This window comes from Cervus canadensis, chromosome 4, assembly GCF_019320065.1.
Source record: "Cervus canadensis isolate Bull #8, Minnesota chromosome 4, ASM1932006v1, whole genome shotgun sequence".
NCBI lineage: Eukaryota > Metazoa > Chordata > Mammalia > Artiodactyla > Cervidae > Cervus > Cervus canadensis.
In genome coordinates this window covers 64,644,783-64,663,881 of record NC_057389.1, presented here as the reverse complement: position 1 = coordinate 64,663,881, position 19,099 = coordinate 64,644,783, and the positions used below count along the sequence as shown (strand labels likewise).

General features: G+C 57.6%; 1 protein-coding gene across 4 annotated transcripts; it reads left to right on the top strand.

The window, feature by feature from the left end:
* Positions 1-96: 96 nt before the first annotated feature.
* PLK5 (polo like kinase 5 (inactive)) lies at positions 97-16,338 on the top strand. Of its 4 annotated transcripts, none has more exons than XM_043465579.1 (11): positions 97-436; positions 12,117-12,230; positions 12,383-12,499; positions 13,134-13,263; positions 13,360-13,447; positions 13,546-13,641; positions 14,266-14,521; positions 14,595-14,721; positions 14,879-14,955; positions 15,096-15,181; positions 15,418-16,338. In XM_043465579.1, the coding sequence occupies exons 1-10, from the start codon at positions 308-310 to the stop codon at positions 15,171-15,173; spliced, it is 1,212 nt and encodes a 403-aa protein (XP_043321514.1). In that variant the 5' UTR covers positions 97-307; the 3' UTR covers positions 15,174-15,181; positions 15,418-16,338. The 4 variants fall into 4 exon arrangements, with proteins under 4 accessions (XP_043321514.1, XP_043321516.1, XP_043321515.1 ...); XM_043465581.1 differs by lacking the exon at positions 97-436 and adding an exon at positions 11,287-11,530 and having other exon boundaries at positions 14,266-14,464; XM_043465580.1 differs by lacking the exon at positions 97-436 and adding an exon at positions 11,287-11,530.
* Positions 16,339-19,099: the final 2,761 nt, after the last annotated feature.

The following is a 19,099-nucleotide window of genomic DNA, read 5'->3' as shown; positions in this document are numbered from 1 at the left end:
GACGCCCAGATCGCGTCGCCCCTAAGGTTCCTTTTCGCGGCCACTACCCCTCCCCAAATCCCTTTCCCTACCCCTCCCTCAAGGTCACTCAGGGTTGCGGTTGCGGGGTTCCCGCCCCTGGTCCCGACCACCCCCTGCGTAGGGCCCCAGAGCACTGGGGAGAAGCTCGGCCCCAGGGGCCGGGCGTGGGGGGCGGAGAGCCCCTTCCCAGCCTGGCGCATTCCCGGGCGCTGCTGTCACCAGAGGACGCGCCCCACCCTGCCTCCCGCCCTCCTTGCACGGCCCGGGGAGGCGAGCCGTGGCTTCGATGCTAGCCCTGGTCGAGGAGGTCCCCCTCTCTTATGGCTGCGGACCCGCCCTCCTCGACCTTGGGTTCCCCAGCCAGACAATGGGGCCCGCGGGGACCTGTCTCTACAGCGATACTTTGTGCGGACCGGTAAGGACAGGGTTACCCCAGGGCTCCCCACCATCCCAACTCTTTCCTGGTTTAGCATCTGCGTACCCTTCATCTCCCTCCCTGGCAGGGACGCCGCAGGCGCCCTTCACTAGCCCCCTCCCCCTGGCTCCTCCCCGTCGCCCCGGGATGCCCCCTGGCGAGCGGCTTGAGAAGACTGGGTCACCAAGTGGGCGAAGGAAGGACGGCCCTTCTTCGTGGGCTCGGCCCGGGCTCAGCTTGAGCGCTGCCTTCTCCGGGGAGCCCGCTATGGGGTCTCCCAGCCCAGACCACAGGGAGGGCGCATTGCAGATCCCGCTCTTTTCTCCAGCCTGGAGCAGCTCAAAGCAGGGCTATCCAATGCCATTTATTTGTCCAAAACTTATTGAGCACTTACTGTGTGCCACTGCGGGCTTCCTGGGTGGTTCAGCGGTAAAGAATCTGCCTGCAATACAGGAGACTCTGGTTGAATCCCCTGGGTTGGAAAGATTCCCTGGAGGAGGTCATGGCAAACCCACTCTAGTATTCTTGCCTGGAGAATCCCATTGACAGAAGAGTCTGGAGGGCTACAGTCCATGGGGTCAAAAAGAGTGGGACTCGACTGAAGACTGAGCACACATGTGTGCTGCTGCACCTGGAAACAACCCCATCAATTAGGCTAGTGAGGTAGGCATCCCCTAGAATGGTGTAAGGCCACCTTCTGACCTAGAGGCTCTGAAAAAATAGCCCAAGCCCACTGCAGATGGGGTGGGGGTCAGGAAGGCCCTTCCCCAGAAGGTGATTGCCACAGGGAGGTGGCAGAAGGGGACATGGAACAGCACATGCAAAGGTCCTGAGGCTGGAATAGAGAATAAGGTTCCACAGGGAAGTTGGTGTGGTTGGAGCAAATAGCCAGGGTTGGGGTGGAGATGTGGTCCGAGAGGGGTGGGGGGTGGCAGCCATGGGAGGTGGGGGGGGGGCGCTCTGGTTTGGGAACACCTGCCTCTGGCATTCTGGGGGCAGGAGGGGGCTCCAGAAAGCAGTGGGGAGGCAGTGGCAGGCATGGTGGGGCCAAGGGCCGGGGTGGGGGAGGGGACAGCACTGGGTGGTTCCCAGCAGTCTGGGAGTGGCGTCTGCAGGCTGTGTGACAGATCCCAGGGGGATTGGATGGGAGGAGGCAGGCAGGAGCCTGGCCTGAGCAGCCAGGGAGGGGAGGCGCCCTCTTCCCTGAGGGGTGGGGGTGGGGGGCAAGTTCAGAGGTCAGCTGGGGATGGGTCTAGGCATGAAGCACGGGAGAGGCTGGGAGTCCAGGGGCCACATCTGGCCAGAGAGGGCCACGTGGGCATCCACTGCACACAGTGGTGGTGAGAGTAGTGGATGAGGTCATGGGGTGTGCATGTGGACAGAACAAAGACTGGGGTCCCCTCAGGTCTCCAAAGAGTGGGCGCCTGGGAGGCGGGAGTAACCTGTGTGGGTGAGGTAAGGATGGAGCTGGACTAGTGGCTGGTGGATCAGCATCGATGGAGGCAGTGACCTTGACAAGGCTGAGCCTGGTGGGTCAGGGCTCGAAAGGGTGGCAGGAGGAGGCGAGTAATGGTGAGGGCAGCTACCCTCCGCAGAGCACCTACTGTGTGCGAAGCTGGGACCTAGGGCCTGGGCGGTGTCAGAAAGAAATCAGGCTTGACCAGGAGCGCCACCAAGTGGACAAGCTCATCCCCCTCCCATGTGCCTCAGGCCCCAAGCCCCAGGGGCTGGAGACAGTGTGCCTGCAGGAAGGTATACAGAAGGCTTCGAGGACTGCATATTCCAAGCACTGTGCTCAGCAGAGTGCGTACAGCAGGCACTGTGTCCTGCAGGGAGCATATACAGTGGGCTTTAGGCTTTGGAGGGGATATACACACCAGTCACTGCATCCTAGAGGCACGCATCCAGCAGGCCCTTTGTCCTGCAGGGAACATATACAGTAGATACTGCAACCTGCAAGGAATGCATTTAGTAGACACTGAACGTCCTGAGGAGTGTATGCAACAGTCCATGTAGCCTGCAAAAAAATTTATACAAAAGTCACAGCACACTGCAAGGAGTGCACACAGCAGGCACTGAGTACAGTGTCTATGGCAGGCATTGTACTCTGCAGTGAATGTATACAGCAGGCACTGAGTCCTGTAGAAAGAGCATACAGCAGCCCCTGTGTCCTGCAAGGACATCTCACAGCGCTTACTGGATCCTCCAGGGAGCATATACAGTAAGCCTGTGCCTAGCATGGGGACACAAGCGCTTGAGAGCTGGCGAGATGCGACTGGGGTGAAGGTGTGGAGTCCTGTGCCTGCCCGTGCCTCCCAGCCTTTGCTGCCCCCCAGGTTTCCAGCCTCGCATACCCAGCCAGGATGAAACTCAGCTGGGTTCAGCTGATTCCCGGAGGGGAAGGCTGAGCACTCAACTCACAACACCTGCTGCAGGTGGAGGGGTGGGTGTGAGGTTTGGCGGCTCCAGGTGTGGTGGCATCTCACCACCCCCAACTCATGCACTGGCCTGGACCTAGGCCCAGGGGTTATGGGGTCCCCCAACACTGAACTCTATCCTGAACCCCACCCTTGAAGCTGGGCTTAGACAGGATCAGGCCCAGTCAACATGGGTCCTGACGGATGTGGATCAGCCAGGCTCCCTCTGTGGCCTCACAAGCTTGAACTTCCCAAACGCCCTCCCCGACCCTCTGCAGCCTCCCGTGATCCCTCAGGCCTGGCCACGTGGTCCACAGGACCCTCCAGCCTCCTGTGTAGACTAGGTAGGAGGGGTCCTGTCACCCTGCCCCAGAACTTGGGTCTCTGAAGCTGCCCAGCTGTTCCTGGCCATGAGTGGAGCAGGATCGGGGCCCCACCATGGCGAGGGTGGCCCATGTGAGCTGGGATGATACTGCTTCTCTGCCCTAGGGAGATGCCAACAGAGGCCAGAAGCAGAAAGGGCTGGACTTCTGAGACAGTTGTTTGAGTCCCTGGACAAAGCCACACCTGAAGCCATCCATTATGTTTCACTTGAGCAATTTTGAGTTTCTGTGACTTCTCATCAAGGGGTCTCCACTAATAGAGAACAGCATTTTTTCCGTCACCTTCACCCCCCAGACAAGTCCTGTTTCTTAGGTCACTGACCCTGTGATGGAGTAGTTCACATCTACAGGTCACCACTGCCTTGAAGGCCTCCATATCTGATGTGACACCCCCCACAGCCCCCATGAGAGAAATCCTCACCCCACCTCATGGGTCAGGACTCTGGGGAGCAGAGGGGAACAGTCACACGCAGCAAGACTTGGAGGGTGTGGGGTGACTTCACACTCATATCTGAATGGGTGTCCTGAGCTCCTTTTTTAAATTTTTCTTTTTTTTTTTTAACAAACTATTTTCTTGACATGTACACACTGCTTTATTTATTTTTGTCTGCAGTGGGTCTTTGTTGCTGCACGTGGGCTTTCTCTAGTTGGGGAGAGCGGGGGCTACTCTCCAGTTGTGGTGCATGGGCTTCTCACTACACGAGCTTCTCTTTTTGCAGAACACAGGCTTAGGCGCACAGGCTTCAGTAGTTTTGGCACGTGGGCTCAGGTGCTCTGAGGCATGAGAAATATTCTCAGACCAGGGGTCAAACCCTTGTCCCCTGCATTGGCAGGTAGATTCTTACCCACTGTGCCACCAGGGAAGTCCCTAATTTAATTTTTAATTTTTGGCTGCACCGCAAGGCATGCGGGATCTTAGTTCTCAGAACCCGGGCCCCCTGCAGTGGAAGCCTGGATTCACTATTTGTGTGTTTAACTTAATTATTTTATTTTTAATTGAAGGATACTTGCTTTACAATATTGTGTTTGTTTTGGCCATTCATCAACTTGAATCAGCCATAGTATACATATGCCCCCTTCCTCTTGAACCTCCCTCCCACCCTCTCCCACCCCTTTCCACCCCTCTGGGTCGTCCCAGAGCACGGGGTTGAGCTCCCTGGGTCACACAAGAAGCCTGGATTCTTAATCACTGGACCGCCAGGGGGGTTCTTCCTGAGCTCCTTTTGAGGCAGTGGGGTGGGGGGGCACTCTTGAGCCAGGGGATGCTGGAGGCAGGACCTGGAGAATGAGGGGGAACTGAACAGAGGAGGGTGTGAGAGAGGGTGTTCCTGGCTGACGGAACAGCACATGCAAAGGCCGAGGGGCCAGAGGAGCCGGCTGAGGACCAGGCCCTCTGAGGAGGCCTGTGTAATGGGGTGAACAGGAAGCTGGGGAGGTGGGGGGCAGGGGCCTCACAGCACCTGGGGGCTAGGAGCATGGGAAAGTTACACAGAAACAGCAAGAAGCATTAGGTGAGAAAGTTAGAAAAGTTATGCAGGATCCAATGGCAGGTATATAGAAGAAGTATCTATGTTAGCATTAGCTCAGACAGGAAGGGGATAGGAATAAACCCCCATGGTCACCCACAATGATCTGGGGGTAGAGGTTAGAGGTGACTCTGAGTTACTTACTGCCTTTAAGGTTTTAATTTCTCGGTCACCTTTTAATTATTTTTTAAAGAGAACTTTAAAAAAATTTTGGCCACACTATGGCGATTATGGGATCTTATTAACCTGACTAGGGATTGAACCTGCACCCCCTGCAGTGAAAGCACAGAGTCCTAAGCACTGGACTGCCAGGGAAGTCCCTAAAGAGAAATTTTATTTTGGAATAATTTTAGATTTACAGAAAGTTACAAAAATATTATTATCAGTTCTGTCTATCCTTTGTCATCAGTAGTATAATCCCCACCCCACCCCTTAGGATGTCCACATCCTGGTCCCGGGGCCTGTGACCATGTAACAGGGCAGAGGGGACCCTGCAGGTGGGATTAATGCCCCTGAGATGGGGATGACCCTGGATTCCCCAGAGGGCCCAGTGTCATCACAGGGTCCTTATAAGAGGGAGGGGGAGGGTCAGAGGCAGAGAGACAGGAGATGCTGCACTGCTGGCTGTGAAGATGGAGGGAGGGGCCACAAACCAGGGATGTAGTGCCTTTGCTGCTGCTGAATCATGTCAGTCGTGTCCGACTCTGTGCGACCCCATAGGCGGCAGCCCACCAGGCTCCCCCATCCCTGGGATTCTCCAGGCAGGAACACTGGAGTGGGTTGCCATTTCTTTCTCCAGTGCATGAAAGTGAAGTCGCTCAGTAGCGTCCGAGTCTTCGCAACCCCATGGACTGTAGCCTACCAGGCTCCTCCGTCCATGGGATTTCCCAGGCAAGAGTACTGGAGTGGGTTGCCATTGCCTCTAGAAGGTGGAAAAAGGGGGAACCAGTGCTCCCCAGGAGCCTCCAGAGGGACCAGCCCTGCCCACGTCTGAGCTCCAGAACATGAGATATATATGTGTGCTTTCTTTTATATTTATTTGTTTATTATGGCTGTGCTGGGTCTTCCTTGCTGCTCAGGGTTTTCTCTACTTGCGGCGAGTGGGAGCTTCTCTCTAGTTGTGGTGTGTGGGCTTCTCATTGCAGGGGCTTCTCTTGTTGCTGAGCACAGGCTGTAGGACGCTCAGGCTTCACTAGTTGCAGTTCACAGGCTCAACAGTTGTGGTGCACTGGGCCCCATCGCGCCCCGTCGCTCTGTGATACGTGGGATCTTCCTGGACCAGAGATCAAACCCATGTCTCCTGCATTGGCAGGCGGATTCTTTACCACTGAGCCACCAGGGAAGCCCCATGTGTGCTTTCTTAAGCCAACAAGTTTGTAACTCATTACAACAGCCACAGGAAACAATGACTATTGTGATGTCTAAGGAAATGACATTGGTATATCACCATTTCTAATTAATAATATTAGTAATTACTATAACAACAGACTAAACTCCAAATGTTATTTGGATTCCTTTTGTTTTTTTTCCAACTAATTTCTTTTTTGTGTTCGAGGATTGCATCCAGGAGCCCACATGACAATGAACTGTTTCTCTCATAATTGCTCAAAAGGCCCAAACAGTTAAAATATGAATTATTCCTGTGGAAATCTGGCTGCTTCTGATGCTCACACAGCACTCTGCTTGCAGCCAGACTTGATCAATGTCCCTGAACAGAGGTTGAGACGGTGTCCAGCTGAGGACATGGTGGGAAGAGCATCCACCCAGGGTGAGCAGCACGCACTTGGGACCCTGAGGGTGCCCACCCAGCAGGTGGGGTCCGGGCCACTCGGGGGAAGGTGTGAACTCGCCCAAGGCCTCCCCAGGGAGCGGGTCAGCACCTGCAGGGAACACAGCAAGGAAACACACAACCTGCTTCTACTGTGGAGCCCCTGGTCCTTGGGGGGGAACCCAGCGAACCAACAAGGAAACAGCATGATTTCAGGTTGTGTGGGACCACAGAGGGGCTTTTGGGGTGTGGGGGGGCCCTTGCCTGGAACCCAGAAGATGAGAAGGAGTTACTGGATGAACACCGGGGTTGGGGAGAGAGCTTTGGGCTGAGAGAATGGTGTGTGCTAAGGCCCTGAGGTGGGATGAGCTTGGTGTGGGATCTCAGACCGATAGAAAGGCCAACGTGGCTGGACCAGGGTGTGGGTGTGGGTGTGTGGGAGAGACATGGGGACCCACTAGCAGGCTTTTAGATGCAATCCAATTTAGTTCTAGAAGACTTCTTATTGTCAGGAAGAGGCTGGACTGTCCTCTGAATCCAACTCTCAGCCAGCCCCTGGTTCTGTGAGCCTCAGATGGCCCAGACATATTGTGTCCCCTGACCTGGCTGTGGCTATCCGTACTGCTCCTGACCCAGGGCCCTGGCTGGTCCTGGGCATCATGACAGGCAGCACCCACTGGTGTCTTCAGCTTCATCTCCTCCTCTGGTATCCCTTCTCTGACCCTGTCCACCCCCCAATCTGGTGTGGACATGCATCTTAGTGTCACAAGTCAAAGGGGAGAGGTTGGAATGATTGAGTCCAGGCTCTGCTTTGCTCTGGGTTAGGCAGCGAGCCCCTCAGAGATTCCCACCCACACCCTTCCTGTCCCAGCATCACTTCATCATTCTCCAAGCTGCAGTCAGACCACGTGTGGGAGACATTCCAAGTTGCACATACAGACAATGAGCATCCAGGGTGGAGGCCCCAGCTAATGAGGGGCTGAGGCCAGGGGTCCACACACTCCCCATCCTCCCTGTGGACAGGCAGCTCTGGGGAACCATCTACCCTGTTCCTCAAGGGCCCATAGTGGCTTCCGAGTCCTGCCCTGACCCATCCTCCTGGGCCCTTTGCTCCTGCTCTTCAAATCAACTCACTGCACTAAACCCTTGCTTCAGGCTCTGCTTTTGGCAGAGGCCAGACTGAGACAGGGGAAGAGAGACAAGCTGCCCACATCAGTCTCCTGCTGGCCTGGACCATGCCAGAAAGAGGGGGTAGACAAGGGGTGTGGGGGCCTCTGAACTGAGCCCCAGGCTCCAGGAGGACAAATAGGGCTGTCAGAGGAGAACCAGAAAGATGGGGTGAGAAAGGTGAGAGAAAAGCCTACAGAGAGGTGTCTGAAGGACGCGAGAGGACAGAGCTTCTAGAAGGAGTCAATGACAGTGGGCTCTGGGAATCTGGGAGAGACAAGGACGAGGTCTGCTCCTGTGGAAACTCAGGGGACATGGCACCTGGCCCCCACCACCCCTGCCAGCTGGGCCAGTCTCAAGGCAGCAGGCACTGCGGCCATGGGGTCCCCTCCTGCCCTCTCTGCTCATGGGGCCTGTCCCTGGAGACCTGCAAGGTCTGGCTGAGGGCTCCCAAGTACAGACAAGCAGGAAGAAGGGAGCCCACTGCACTTCACATCCAGGAGACAGGAGGCTAGAGAGGGACCTAGGAGCTGGGCTGAGTTATGCCTATGCCTATCCACCTGCTCCCGCACTGGTTCTGGATGGAAGGAGTCACACCACTGTGGACCCCAAAGCTGACCCAGCCCACCCCCCGAGGAAGGCCTCCCTAGCCCAGCCCCGATGCTGTCTCAGCAGTCACCCCCTCCACCTGCGGCAGGTATTATATTTTGAGCGAGGCTCCGTGGCGCTTCTCCCAGGAAATCTGCTGAGTCTGGGGAGTTATCTCAGGTCAGAGAAAGAACAGACTGGAGACAAACCAAGCCTGTGGCCTGGAGCGAGGGGTCTCAGGGGGCTGTGTGGCCAGCCTGGGGCCCCAGCCCACAACTCCTCAGCTTCCTGAGCCCCAGGCAGGTGTCAGCATGGGAGGGTCAGGCTGCCCCACTGAGCCTCCTACCCCAACACCGGCCCCTTTGCAGAACTACAATTCTTAGCTTGCCACACATGTGAGGCTTCAGTTTGCTCATCAGTAAAATGCGGGTCTTAGTCAGCCCCTAAGGCTGAGGGCTTCTTGGGGTGTGATATCTAATATGGTTTTCACTTTTGATTGTGGCAAAATATACATCACGAAAAATTTGCCATCATCACCATTTTTGAGAGAAGAGCTCAGTGGCATTAAACACATTCACACTGTTGTGTAACCAGCCCCACCATCATCTCCAGAACCTTCTCATCTTCCCAAATGGAAACTGTGACCCCATGAAACACTGACTCCCCCTCTTCTCCCTCACCCCGTGGCCCCACCATCTACTTCCTGTCTTTGTGGATCTGACTCCTCTAGGGACCTTCCATGAGTGGAATCAGACAGTGTGTGTCCTTCTGGGTCGGGCTTATTTCATTGAGCATCATATCCTCAAAGATCACCCATATTGTGTCAAGCATCAGGATTTCCTTCCTTTTTAAGGCTGAATAATATTCCCCTGTGGGCTTGGAGCACATTTTGTTTATCCATCACCTTTTGATGGACACCCACGCTATTTCCACCTTTTGGCTGTTGTGAATATGGCTGCTACGAGCATCTAAGTTTTTCCTTTTATGATAAAGTTTTCCACTCTAGAGTGCTGGGGGAGGGCATCCCTGCCCGAGAGGGTGCAGGCTGAGGATGGAAAGTCTCCCCAGTCCGGTGGAGGAGGCTTAGCCAGGAAAACAGCAGGCTGCCGGGCGACTGGGGCAGAGTTGCTGTCTGCAGAGGGTGTCAGCTGACAGCCCTGCTGGGAGGCGCTGGGCCAGGAACTTGGGATTTCTTTCCCCCAGGAGGCTTCTAGGGGTCCAGTGGGCTCAGCTGCCTGCCCCAGTGTGAGAGCTCTTCCTGTGCTCCTGGGGCCACCAGGGAAGGAGCCAGGGGGTAGTACTGGGGGGGGTCAGGGGCTCCGGATCCCCTAACCTGCACTCCAGGCTGAGCACAGTTACAGTCTGGTGACTGGCTCACATATGCCTTCCTGAGCCTCGGTTTTCTCATCTGTAACATGGGGCTAAGAACAACCCCAGCCTCTGGGATGAGCCACTGTGTGGAAGGGGTCTGGGTTTCTGATGCTGACCTCCAGAACTGGCCCAGACCCCTGACTTTGGTTAAGTCTGGGTGATCTCCTGTCTACAGATTCCTGAGGGCTAGGCAGGTCTGTCTTGGCCCCACAGAGCCCAGCACAAGCTCCACACGCTAGTAAGTGCTGGACAAATACCTGAATTAGCAGGTGGCGGAGGTGCGGCCCTGAGAGGGACCTGGATTCCTGCCTGCCCATGCAGCTTCCAGGGCGACAGTGGCATGACAGCTCAGACCCACGGGCCCCCAGCTGCCTTCCTCCGGTCACACTGCACCTGATCCTCATTAGCAGGGGACTCAGCCTCCCTGGCCACAGTCAGCTGGGCCCCCGCCCCTGCCCCTCACTGGCCTGGAATCCTTGACCCTGGCACTGAGGCCAGCCCCCCTGGAAAGGCGCCAGAGGCTGGCTCCCATCAAATGCACTGGGGCCCCCTTAGAGTCCCCCATGCCCTGGGCACCCCCATTTGACATGCCATCTGACTACACAGAAGGTGCTTCCTATCCCTGGTGGCTTGGCTGGGCCGGACTCTGAAATCTGGTCTCTGGAAAATTCCAAGGCCTAATTCCAGCCAAACGGAGCCCTTCTAACCCCTCCCCATTCATTGTGTTATGTAAGGTATGGGTATTAATTCTGAAGCATCTGGAGGCAGCTGCCTGGATTCAAACCCAGCATTGCCCCTTCCTGGCTGGGGAAGTGAGTTCACCTCCCTGGGCCTCAGTGTGTTCATCTGTGAAATGGGGACAAGGCCAGTACCTGGGTCTCAGGATCAGTGAAAGGGTGACTTGAGACAGCGGAAGTGTGAGGCACAGCTCAGAGGTGCCACCATAGTTCCGCAGGGCCCAAGCCTGCCTTTTTGTCCTCTATCCGCCTGCCTCTCCATGGCTGCCCAAGCCAGAGCCAGGAGTCACCACCCCTAGTGCCTCTCCTTTAGTCCTCAAATCCTGCTCCTGATGCCTAGTGTCCATTATGCACAGCAGCTTCCTAGCAGTGCCCCTCTGGGCTGCACTGCCCTCCCCACCAGCCCCAGTCCCAGAGATATTAGGCTTCTTCCCCTTTCTCTCTCTTCCTCTGAACTCTGATGTGGCTCCCCAGGGCCAAGATGATCAAGCCTCACATTGCCATACAGGCAGGCCCCAGGGACCTACCAATCTGCAGCAGTCCCACGTGTGTATTCAGGAGGATTAGACTCAAACCTCAAGTGCACCTTGCGGGGAGCCCCGCCAAGCCCTCATTCCCACCCACCCTTCCTTTTGAGGCCTCGAGAAAGTGAGACAAACCTTCTGACCTCAGTTTCCTGCTCAGAGAAATGGGCGCGTGGACAATTCACAGCTTGGCGGGAGGCGCAGGATCGGAGAAGCCAGTGAGCTGAGCGCGCGCGACTGGCGCGGGGTTTACGTGCAGGATGCCAGCGCCGCTCTGGTCCCTGGAACTCCCGCCAGCCCGGCCTCCCCGCATGCCCATGAGCCCCCACGCGCCCGCCCCCTCCCGCACCGGTCGCCCGGAGCGTCTGGACTCCACCCCTCCCCCCTCGGCCAATAAGAGGCGCCCCAGTAGCGCGCGGCCCCCGGAGCAGCCCTGTGCGCGGTGGTCGCGCCCGAGGCCGCGCCAGTGCGCCAGCCAGGCCCCCGGGGAGGGATGGATCCCCGGCCGCGGCGGCGGCGGCGGCGGCGGCGCAGTTGCTGCCCGTTGGTCTCCGTCTTCCTGCGAGACCCGAGCTCAGGGCGCGTGTACAGGCGCGGGAAGCTGATCGGCAAGGTGGGGACTCCAGCACTCCAAGTCCGCGGCAAGGGGGACGGGCGGAGTGGGGGTCCCAGCCCGGCTGAGCGCAAGCGAAACCCCGACCCGCAGATGAGCCAGTGTGCGCCCTGGCTTTTGTCTCTGCGTGTCAGCGTGTCTGCGGGAGTTTGGAGGCTGGCGCGGGGCTGGCGTGGGTGGACGCCTGGGTCTGCGATGAACTCGCTGTGCGGCGCGTGTTGTGTGGCGGGAACCGGTGTTGGGCGTGCAGTGCTGTGGCGTGGGTTATGTGTCCAGGGGATGGGTGTGTGGTGTGTTTTGGAGCCTTGGTGCGGACTCCCTGAGCGTGTGTGTCTGCGTGTGTCAGGTCTGTGCTTTCTGTGTGCGGGCGTCGTAGCGTGTGTCTGGGTACTGTGTTGGGGTTCTGTGGCCTCTGCGTGTCCAGGTAAGGAGGTGTCTGTGATGTATCTGTGTGCCTTCGCGTTTATCTGTGTTGTGTTGCTTTGGGATTCCAGGTAGGAAGGTGTGAGCTCTCTGTGTGTGTGAGGAGGCCTGGCCATCTGTCCTCACACCTGTATGCACCCAGCTTGTCTTTCCTGCCCTGCAGGGCGCCTTCAGCCGCTGCTACAAGCTGACCGACATGTCCACCAGCGCTGTGTTCGCGCTCAAAGTGGTGCCTCGCGGAGGGGGCGGGGCTGCGCGGCTACATGCCCGCGGCAAGGTACTCTCTGCGCGTCAGTGCCCGGGAGCCCCAGGACTGAAGCGGGTCCCCAGAGAGGTCCCTGCCCTGGGGTGGGGAGCTCGCCTGTGGGGGTAAAAATGCCTCGGGTGTGGGCGCCTACCGGGTGTATACACATGGTGCCCTGCCTGCAGGTGGAACGCGAGATCGCTCTGCACAGCCGCCTGCGACATCGCAACATCGTGGCCTTCCACGGCCACTTCGCTGACCGGGACCACATATACATGGTGTTGGAATACTGCAGTCGCCAGGTGCGGGGGCGGAGTGAGAGGGAGGCATGTCCCCTCCCACCCGTGTCTGCTGAGCTCATCTGTGTCCTCCCACCCTTGTCTCTCCTTACCTGTTTTAACCTGAGACCACGCCAGGCCCACCTGTGCACCCCTGCCCACCCAAAGGCTCTCTTGACCCACCTAGGAGCATCTTAGCCCATCCGTGCCTCTCCTGTACTCAGCCAGGCCCCACTTACCCACACCTGTCTCCAGCTGGGCAGCCCCGCCCCCTTCCCCAGGTTCGGGGCTCCCAGGGCCACTCACATGGTGCAGTCCAGAGCCCAGATGTCTGATTGGCAGGGATGCCCGTTCCTGGACCCAACTGAACTTAGCTGCACCTTCACAGCCCACTTAAATAAACTCAGCCCACTTAAATAAACCTAAGCGCACCTGTGCCCAGCGTGCACCCACCTTGTGTTTATCTCTGGCCTACAAGCTCATCGTGGCCCCTCCGTTCACTGAACTCCTGTGGGCTCGGGCTCAGAGCTCACCTCTGCCCATTCCACAGTCAGCCACGTCCACCTGGGCCTGGCTGAATTTTCCTTTGCCTTCTTGGGCCCCTGGAACTCACCTGTGTCTCCTCGATGGTGGTGCGGCACCTGTCGGGCCCCTGCAGTCGCTGGCCCACGTGCTGCAGGCACGGCAGACGCTGACGGAGCCCGAGGTGCGCTACTATCTTCGAGGCCTGGTCAGCGGCCTGAGCTACCTGCACCAGCGGCGCATCGTCCACCGGGACCTGAAGCTCAGTACGGGCCGGGGCGGGGCTTCGGGGCAGGGTGAGGGCGGGGCTTCCACTCAAGCCACGCTCCTTCCTCACCGCCCGCTGCGTTTCCCTCCACAAGGTAACTTCTTCTTGAACAAGAACATGGAGGTGAAGATCGGAGACCTGGGGCTGGCCACCAGAATGGGGCCAGGGGGCCGCTGCCACAGGTGACTGCAAGCTCTGAGAGGGCTCTCTGGGTGGGTGCAGGTGGGCCTGGCCTGGTGTGGGGGCTCCCAGTCTTCCTGAGCCCCTGTTATGCCCCCAGAGTGCTCTGCGGGACCCCAAACTTCCTGGCTCCAGAGGTAGTGTCCAGAAACGGACATTCCTGCCAGTCGGACATCTGGGCTCTGGGCTGCATCATGTGAGTTCCCCTGGGAGCCCCTGGCCTGGGGAAGGGGGTTAGGAATGCCCAGGTGGGCACAGGCAGAGGCAGGTAAGGACGGGTGTAAGCATATACGGAGGAGGTTGAGTGTGGGGACAGGCAGCCATGAGCAAATATAGGACCTCAGTGTGTGCAGCTGGGGGGCAGGCAGGAGCAGGCACCTGCCATCACTTGAGCCTACAGGTATGAATAGGGATACAGGAGGGTGTATGTGCAGCAGAGAACGGGTTTGAACATGCCCAGAGGTGTGGACAGGTGTGTGCAGGTGTTAGCTACACAGGCAGATCAGGACATCTGTACAGACATGAGGCATATGCAGGATTGGGACAGGTGCGAGCAAGCATAAATTAAAACTGGAAAGGTCTATGCAGGTGTCCGGGTGTAACCCAGGTGCAAGCAGGGGTACAGACAGATGCCGCTGTCTTCTGTGCAGACAAGAATGACTAGGTGACAGTGGACGCAGGGCAGGTGTGAGAAAAAGGGTGTGAAGCGGGAATGGTGTCAGGGATTGAGGGTAGGTGTGCACAGGTAGGTGTGACCTGACCCTGGATGCCCAGAATAGATCCAAGCAGGTGCCCTGCTTCCTGCCCCCGACCTGGCCAGGTACATGGTGCTGACTGGCGTCCCTCCCTTCGTGGCGGCTCCTCTGTCGGAGATGTACCAGAATATCCGAGATGGCCGCTACCCCGAGCCTGCACACCTGTCTGCCAACGCGCGCCGCCTCATCGCCCGCCTGTTGGCCCCCAACCCAGCCGAGCGGCCCAGCCTGGACCACCTGCTGCAGGATGACTTTTTCACACAGGTGTGGGGTGTCAGCGGGACAGGGCGGCCCCTCTCCGGGGTGTCTCAGCAGCCCCAGGTGAGGGTCAGCACCCCCAGGTAGCACAGGTACTCAGGAGCAGCCTGCTGACCTCCAGCTCCCCACTCTGAAGGGCTTCACCCCGGACCGGCTGCCACCCCACTCCTGCCACAGCCCGCCCATCTTCGTCGTCCCCCAGCCTCTGGGCAGACTTTTCCGAAAAGTGGGCCGGCTGCTACTGCCCCAGTACCGGGCACCCTGTGAGTACCTCCCCTTCCCCCATCACCTGCTCCTCCCTGCCCTGCATCTCACACACCTGCCATATCCCCTTCCTGCTCTGAAACCACCTCCATGGCAGATGCCCTCCATGTGGGGCCAGGCTCTGCCCCCACCCCTAAATCCTTGCGCCCCCTGCAGGCCTCTTGGCTCCTCAGGAGGCCTCAGGTTCTGGAGAAGACGGTTCAGACCCTGACTCCATGGAGTGGGGCAGTGAGGTGAGGACTGGGAGGGGGGAGGTAGTGGGGAATGCAGAGGGCGTCCTCACAGCTGGCTGGGCACGGGGAGAAGTCATGAGGTCTCCATGGGGAGGCCGGAGCCCATCACCAATTCCCAACGTCTGCTACTCCCTCCCCAGGACTCCCTGTTGGAGAGCGGGGCTCTGTGCCCCCGAGAGACCCATCCAGCTGTTGGCCCAGGGGACACTCCAGAGTGACCCCGCGGGTGAGTACGCTCCATCTTAGACAGGAACTGTGGGCAGGGGTGAGGGTGGAGAAGTAGGGGGTGAGGACTGTGCCTTGCAAGCATCACAGCCCCTCTCCTGGCCTCAGTTTCCCCACCTGTAAAGTGGGGACAGTGTCTGGATTCCTGGGTTGAACATGGGACTTTTCTGGATGTGGGAGGGGGGCTGGGGTTGCTCTCCAGATCCTGTGCACCCCAACAGAGATCTGTCTCCCCAGGGCCCGAGGGAAGTCCAAGGCAGGAGGTGGAGGCAGCCATCAGGAACCTGCAGCTCTGCCTGGATTCGGGTCCCCCAGGTAGGGGCGGCACAAGATAACGTGAGATTTGCTGAGAAGCCCGGAAGACAGACTTCCGGCTTCCCCTGGCTCTCCCTCTGGGCTGCTGGATTTCCCTAGGCTCCCCATTCCTGCCTTTTTCCTCTTCCAAGCATTCGCTCTGGGCTGCCATGTGGACTTGAGCAATTTTATTTTTAATTAAAAAAAAATGCTTAATGAAATAAAGCAAAGCCCTGCAGTGTTTTGGACCTTACAGGCATTTCAGATTTATTGATTGCTAAAAGCGGCTGTGACCCCAGGGTCCTCCTCAAGGCAAGAGTTGCTTGCGTAGTTTTTTTCGGCCACCCAATGTGTTATGCAGGATCTTAGTTCTCCCTACCAGGGATTGAACTGGCTCCCTCTGCAGTGGAAACACGGAATCTTAACCACTGGACCACCAGAAAGCCCCGAGTTGGTTTTCTATGCCCTGGACCTTTCTCCCCATCTCCTGTGCCTCCAGCAGGCCCCTCCAGGAACTCCCGCTCATGTCACTTCCTCCTTGTGCCCAGCCATGCAGGACCCCCCAGGAGAGCAGCAGCCTGTCTTCTGGGCCCCCAAGTGGGTGGATTATTCTAGCAAGTATCGCTTTGGCTACCAACTGTCAGACAGTGGCAACAGGGTCTTGGTTCGGGATAGCACCCACATGGCCCTGCACCCCCCAGGGGGATAAATCATGGAGTTCCTACCCCCTGTGGGGCCAAGTCCTCCCTGCCTTCACCTTTCTTCATTCACTCAAGTATTTAATAAACACCGACTGTGCATACGTACAGGTGCTTACTGCCTGTTGGGGGAGAACAATGCTAAATAAACGAATCACTAAGTTGATTTTGGTGGCAGTTTTCTGAAGAAAACAAAGCAGATGAGGTGACAGATTGGCGGGGTGGAGGCAACTCTATAGAGTGGTTGTGGAGGGAGGGGATTTGTGGGGGAGTGATGCTCAGGTGAGACAGGAAGGATGAGAAAGGGCCTGTCAGGAGCAGCATCAGAGGCACACAGAACAGCATGCGCAAAGCCCCCAAGATGGGACCCAGTGTGGTGGATTTGAGGAGCGGCATGGAGGCAGACGTGAAGTTACAGAGCCTCATAGGCCACTGCTGGGCTTGGGGCAGGAAGGAGGAGTCCAGCAGGGAGGTGGCCGGACTAGCTGGGTGGATAATGGTGGTGACTTGGGCTGGGGTAATGGCTGTGGAGGGGTGAGCAAGGGCTGCAATCTGGGTGTAGTTTGCAGGTTTGAGGCGGGGATGGAGCAGCCACCAGGCAAGAGAGGAAGGTGGCAAGAGGGCAGATGTGGGGAGCCATCAGGATCTCAGCATGGACAGCCAAGTCTGAGGAGCCATGGGTCTGGAGTTTAGGGCCGGGGTTGGGACTGGATGGACAGAGAGGGCTTGGTTTCAAAGCCCTCTGTAGAGCTGGTTTCAAATCATGGTCCAAGGGGCTATAGGAGAAGGTGTCCTCGGGTGTGAGGTGCCCAGGATGGAGCCCCCTGACTCCATGCTCACCACCCTGTGCCCCCCCGAACAACAGCCAGGTGAGCTATGTGCCCCACTTGGGAAAGCTGCAGATGTTTACCCTGAGGAATGTGCCCAGCCTGCTGGGTGCCCTGCTGTTCCCCAGGGCACAGGGTTCCCTGCTGGCTGTCCTGCGGCTCTTTGCCTGGTACATGCAGCAGCAGCTTCAAGAGGTGAGGGTGGAGGTGGGGGAGCCAGGGGGCCAGGCGGTGGGGATCCCCGGCCCTGAGGCCTCCCAGCTGGGTCTGTCCACAGGAGGGGGGCCTGTCCATGCCCAGCTGGCTGGGAGCACCTGGCCTCCACCTGCTGTGCTTCCTGGTGTCCGAGCAGGTGGTGCTGCTGCTCTTCAGTGACAGGATGGTGCAGGGGAGCAAGGGGCCCCCTCAGATGGGCCTGGTGTGTTGCCTGCTTTTGGGAGAAAGCCCTAGGAAGCAGTTGGTTCCTGGTGGAGCCAGGAACTGAGATTTATGACTCCCAAGCATAAAACTGGAAATAAAATGTGTTCGAATGATGGCAGAATGTCACTGGGGATCATGGTCCCATGTGGTCACCGGTAGCAGCTGGCAAAATATCATCTCACTGCAGAATCAGTTGTAGGTTTTCCTGAGCAATTCTGGCAATCTCTAAGAAATTGTAGCCACTCCTAAAACAGACTTCCAACGCAGTAGTATACAATCCTTACTATCATCTTAGAAAAATTAGTATGATTTTATTTTACAGTAAAAACCCCATCTCTGTTTAGACCAGAGTGCCCTGACCTGGGCTGGGTCTCAGAGGGCAGGATTGGCTTCCAATGGCCATGCCCAGCAGCGGGGAGAGCTGGCACCAGTGAGGAGCTGCTGTTCCCCAGGGCACAGGCTTGAGTAGGAGGTCTCACTGGGTGGTTATAGGCAGGGGCTCCCATCTGAGCCTTGGTCTCCCTGTCTGTGCGGTACAGCCCTGGCTCCTGGCCTGGAGTCCCCACAGCGGGGGGGGGGGGGGGGCGCAGCCACTGAAACTCAGGTCAGGGCACCCTCAGTTTCCTGTCCACTTGCCCCCCAAGGGCCGGGGCCTCTTCTCCCTTCCACCCCAGCTTCTCCCCACATTGGCAGTCAGTGGCAGCGGAGATCAGGAACAACTCGTGCTGAGCAGGGGTGGTGAGGAGCTGCTGCTCACAGTCTGGGAACTGGGCCAGCCTGGCACCTCCTACCCACTGGGCATCCTGCGGGGCCATGGCTGTGCCCCAGGCACCCACCAGCACCTTCAGCATGCCATCCTCATGCTACAGAGCATTTAGCGATCCCAAGGATCAGAGTGGACCTCTGCATGTTGATACCCAGGACCCAGGGTCCATTTCTGCCCCTGTTGCCCCCCTTTCCTCCCCGAGGGACGTCCTTGGGGACAGCATAGGGAGTGTGCAGGGGGTTGGGGGGGGTCCTCGTCTAGCATCTTGGCATGACTGTTCAACCCAGACTTGTGTCTAGATTTGTTATTTTTTCATTAAAGGAGACTTGACTCTGCAGCCTGCCCCATCTGCCTCTCTTTGGGGCATTTGAGGAGCTTTGGCAAGGGGGCACCCAAACCCGGTATGATCTGAGCCCACTGCTCTCTGTGACACAGATAGGTGGGCCAGATTTTCACCAACACAGAAATCCTTAGCAGAGTGGGGTTCTGCCATGACCAAAACTCTCAAGTATGGAACACTGCTTAATGGATGGGCAGGGAGGACACGGATGGGGAGGCTGGGAAAATGGTGACCTCTGTCATGCCAGGGCAAGACAGAGGGTGGGGCGTGTGTGCTCCTAGAGCTGGAGGCTCTGGTTGATGGACAGCTGGCCGTTATGTGCAAGAGGATAGTGTCAGAAGATGAGTTCAGGAAAGAGCTGGCTGGTGAGCCAACAGAAACGAGAGAACTCAGAGGCTTCAGTCTGGCTGGTCTGGAAAAGACAATTGCTTCCTGAACCCAGATTGTAGGGGGCAGTGTTCTTCAATCCATCAGGCTCCCTGTGCTGGGTCAGGATCAGGTCGAGTGAAGCAAATCCCAAGGCTTTTTGTTTTGTTTTTAAGATTTTTTTTTTTTTTTGATGTATACCATTTTT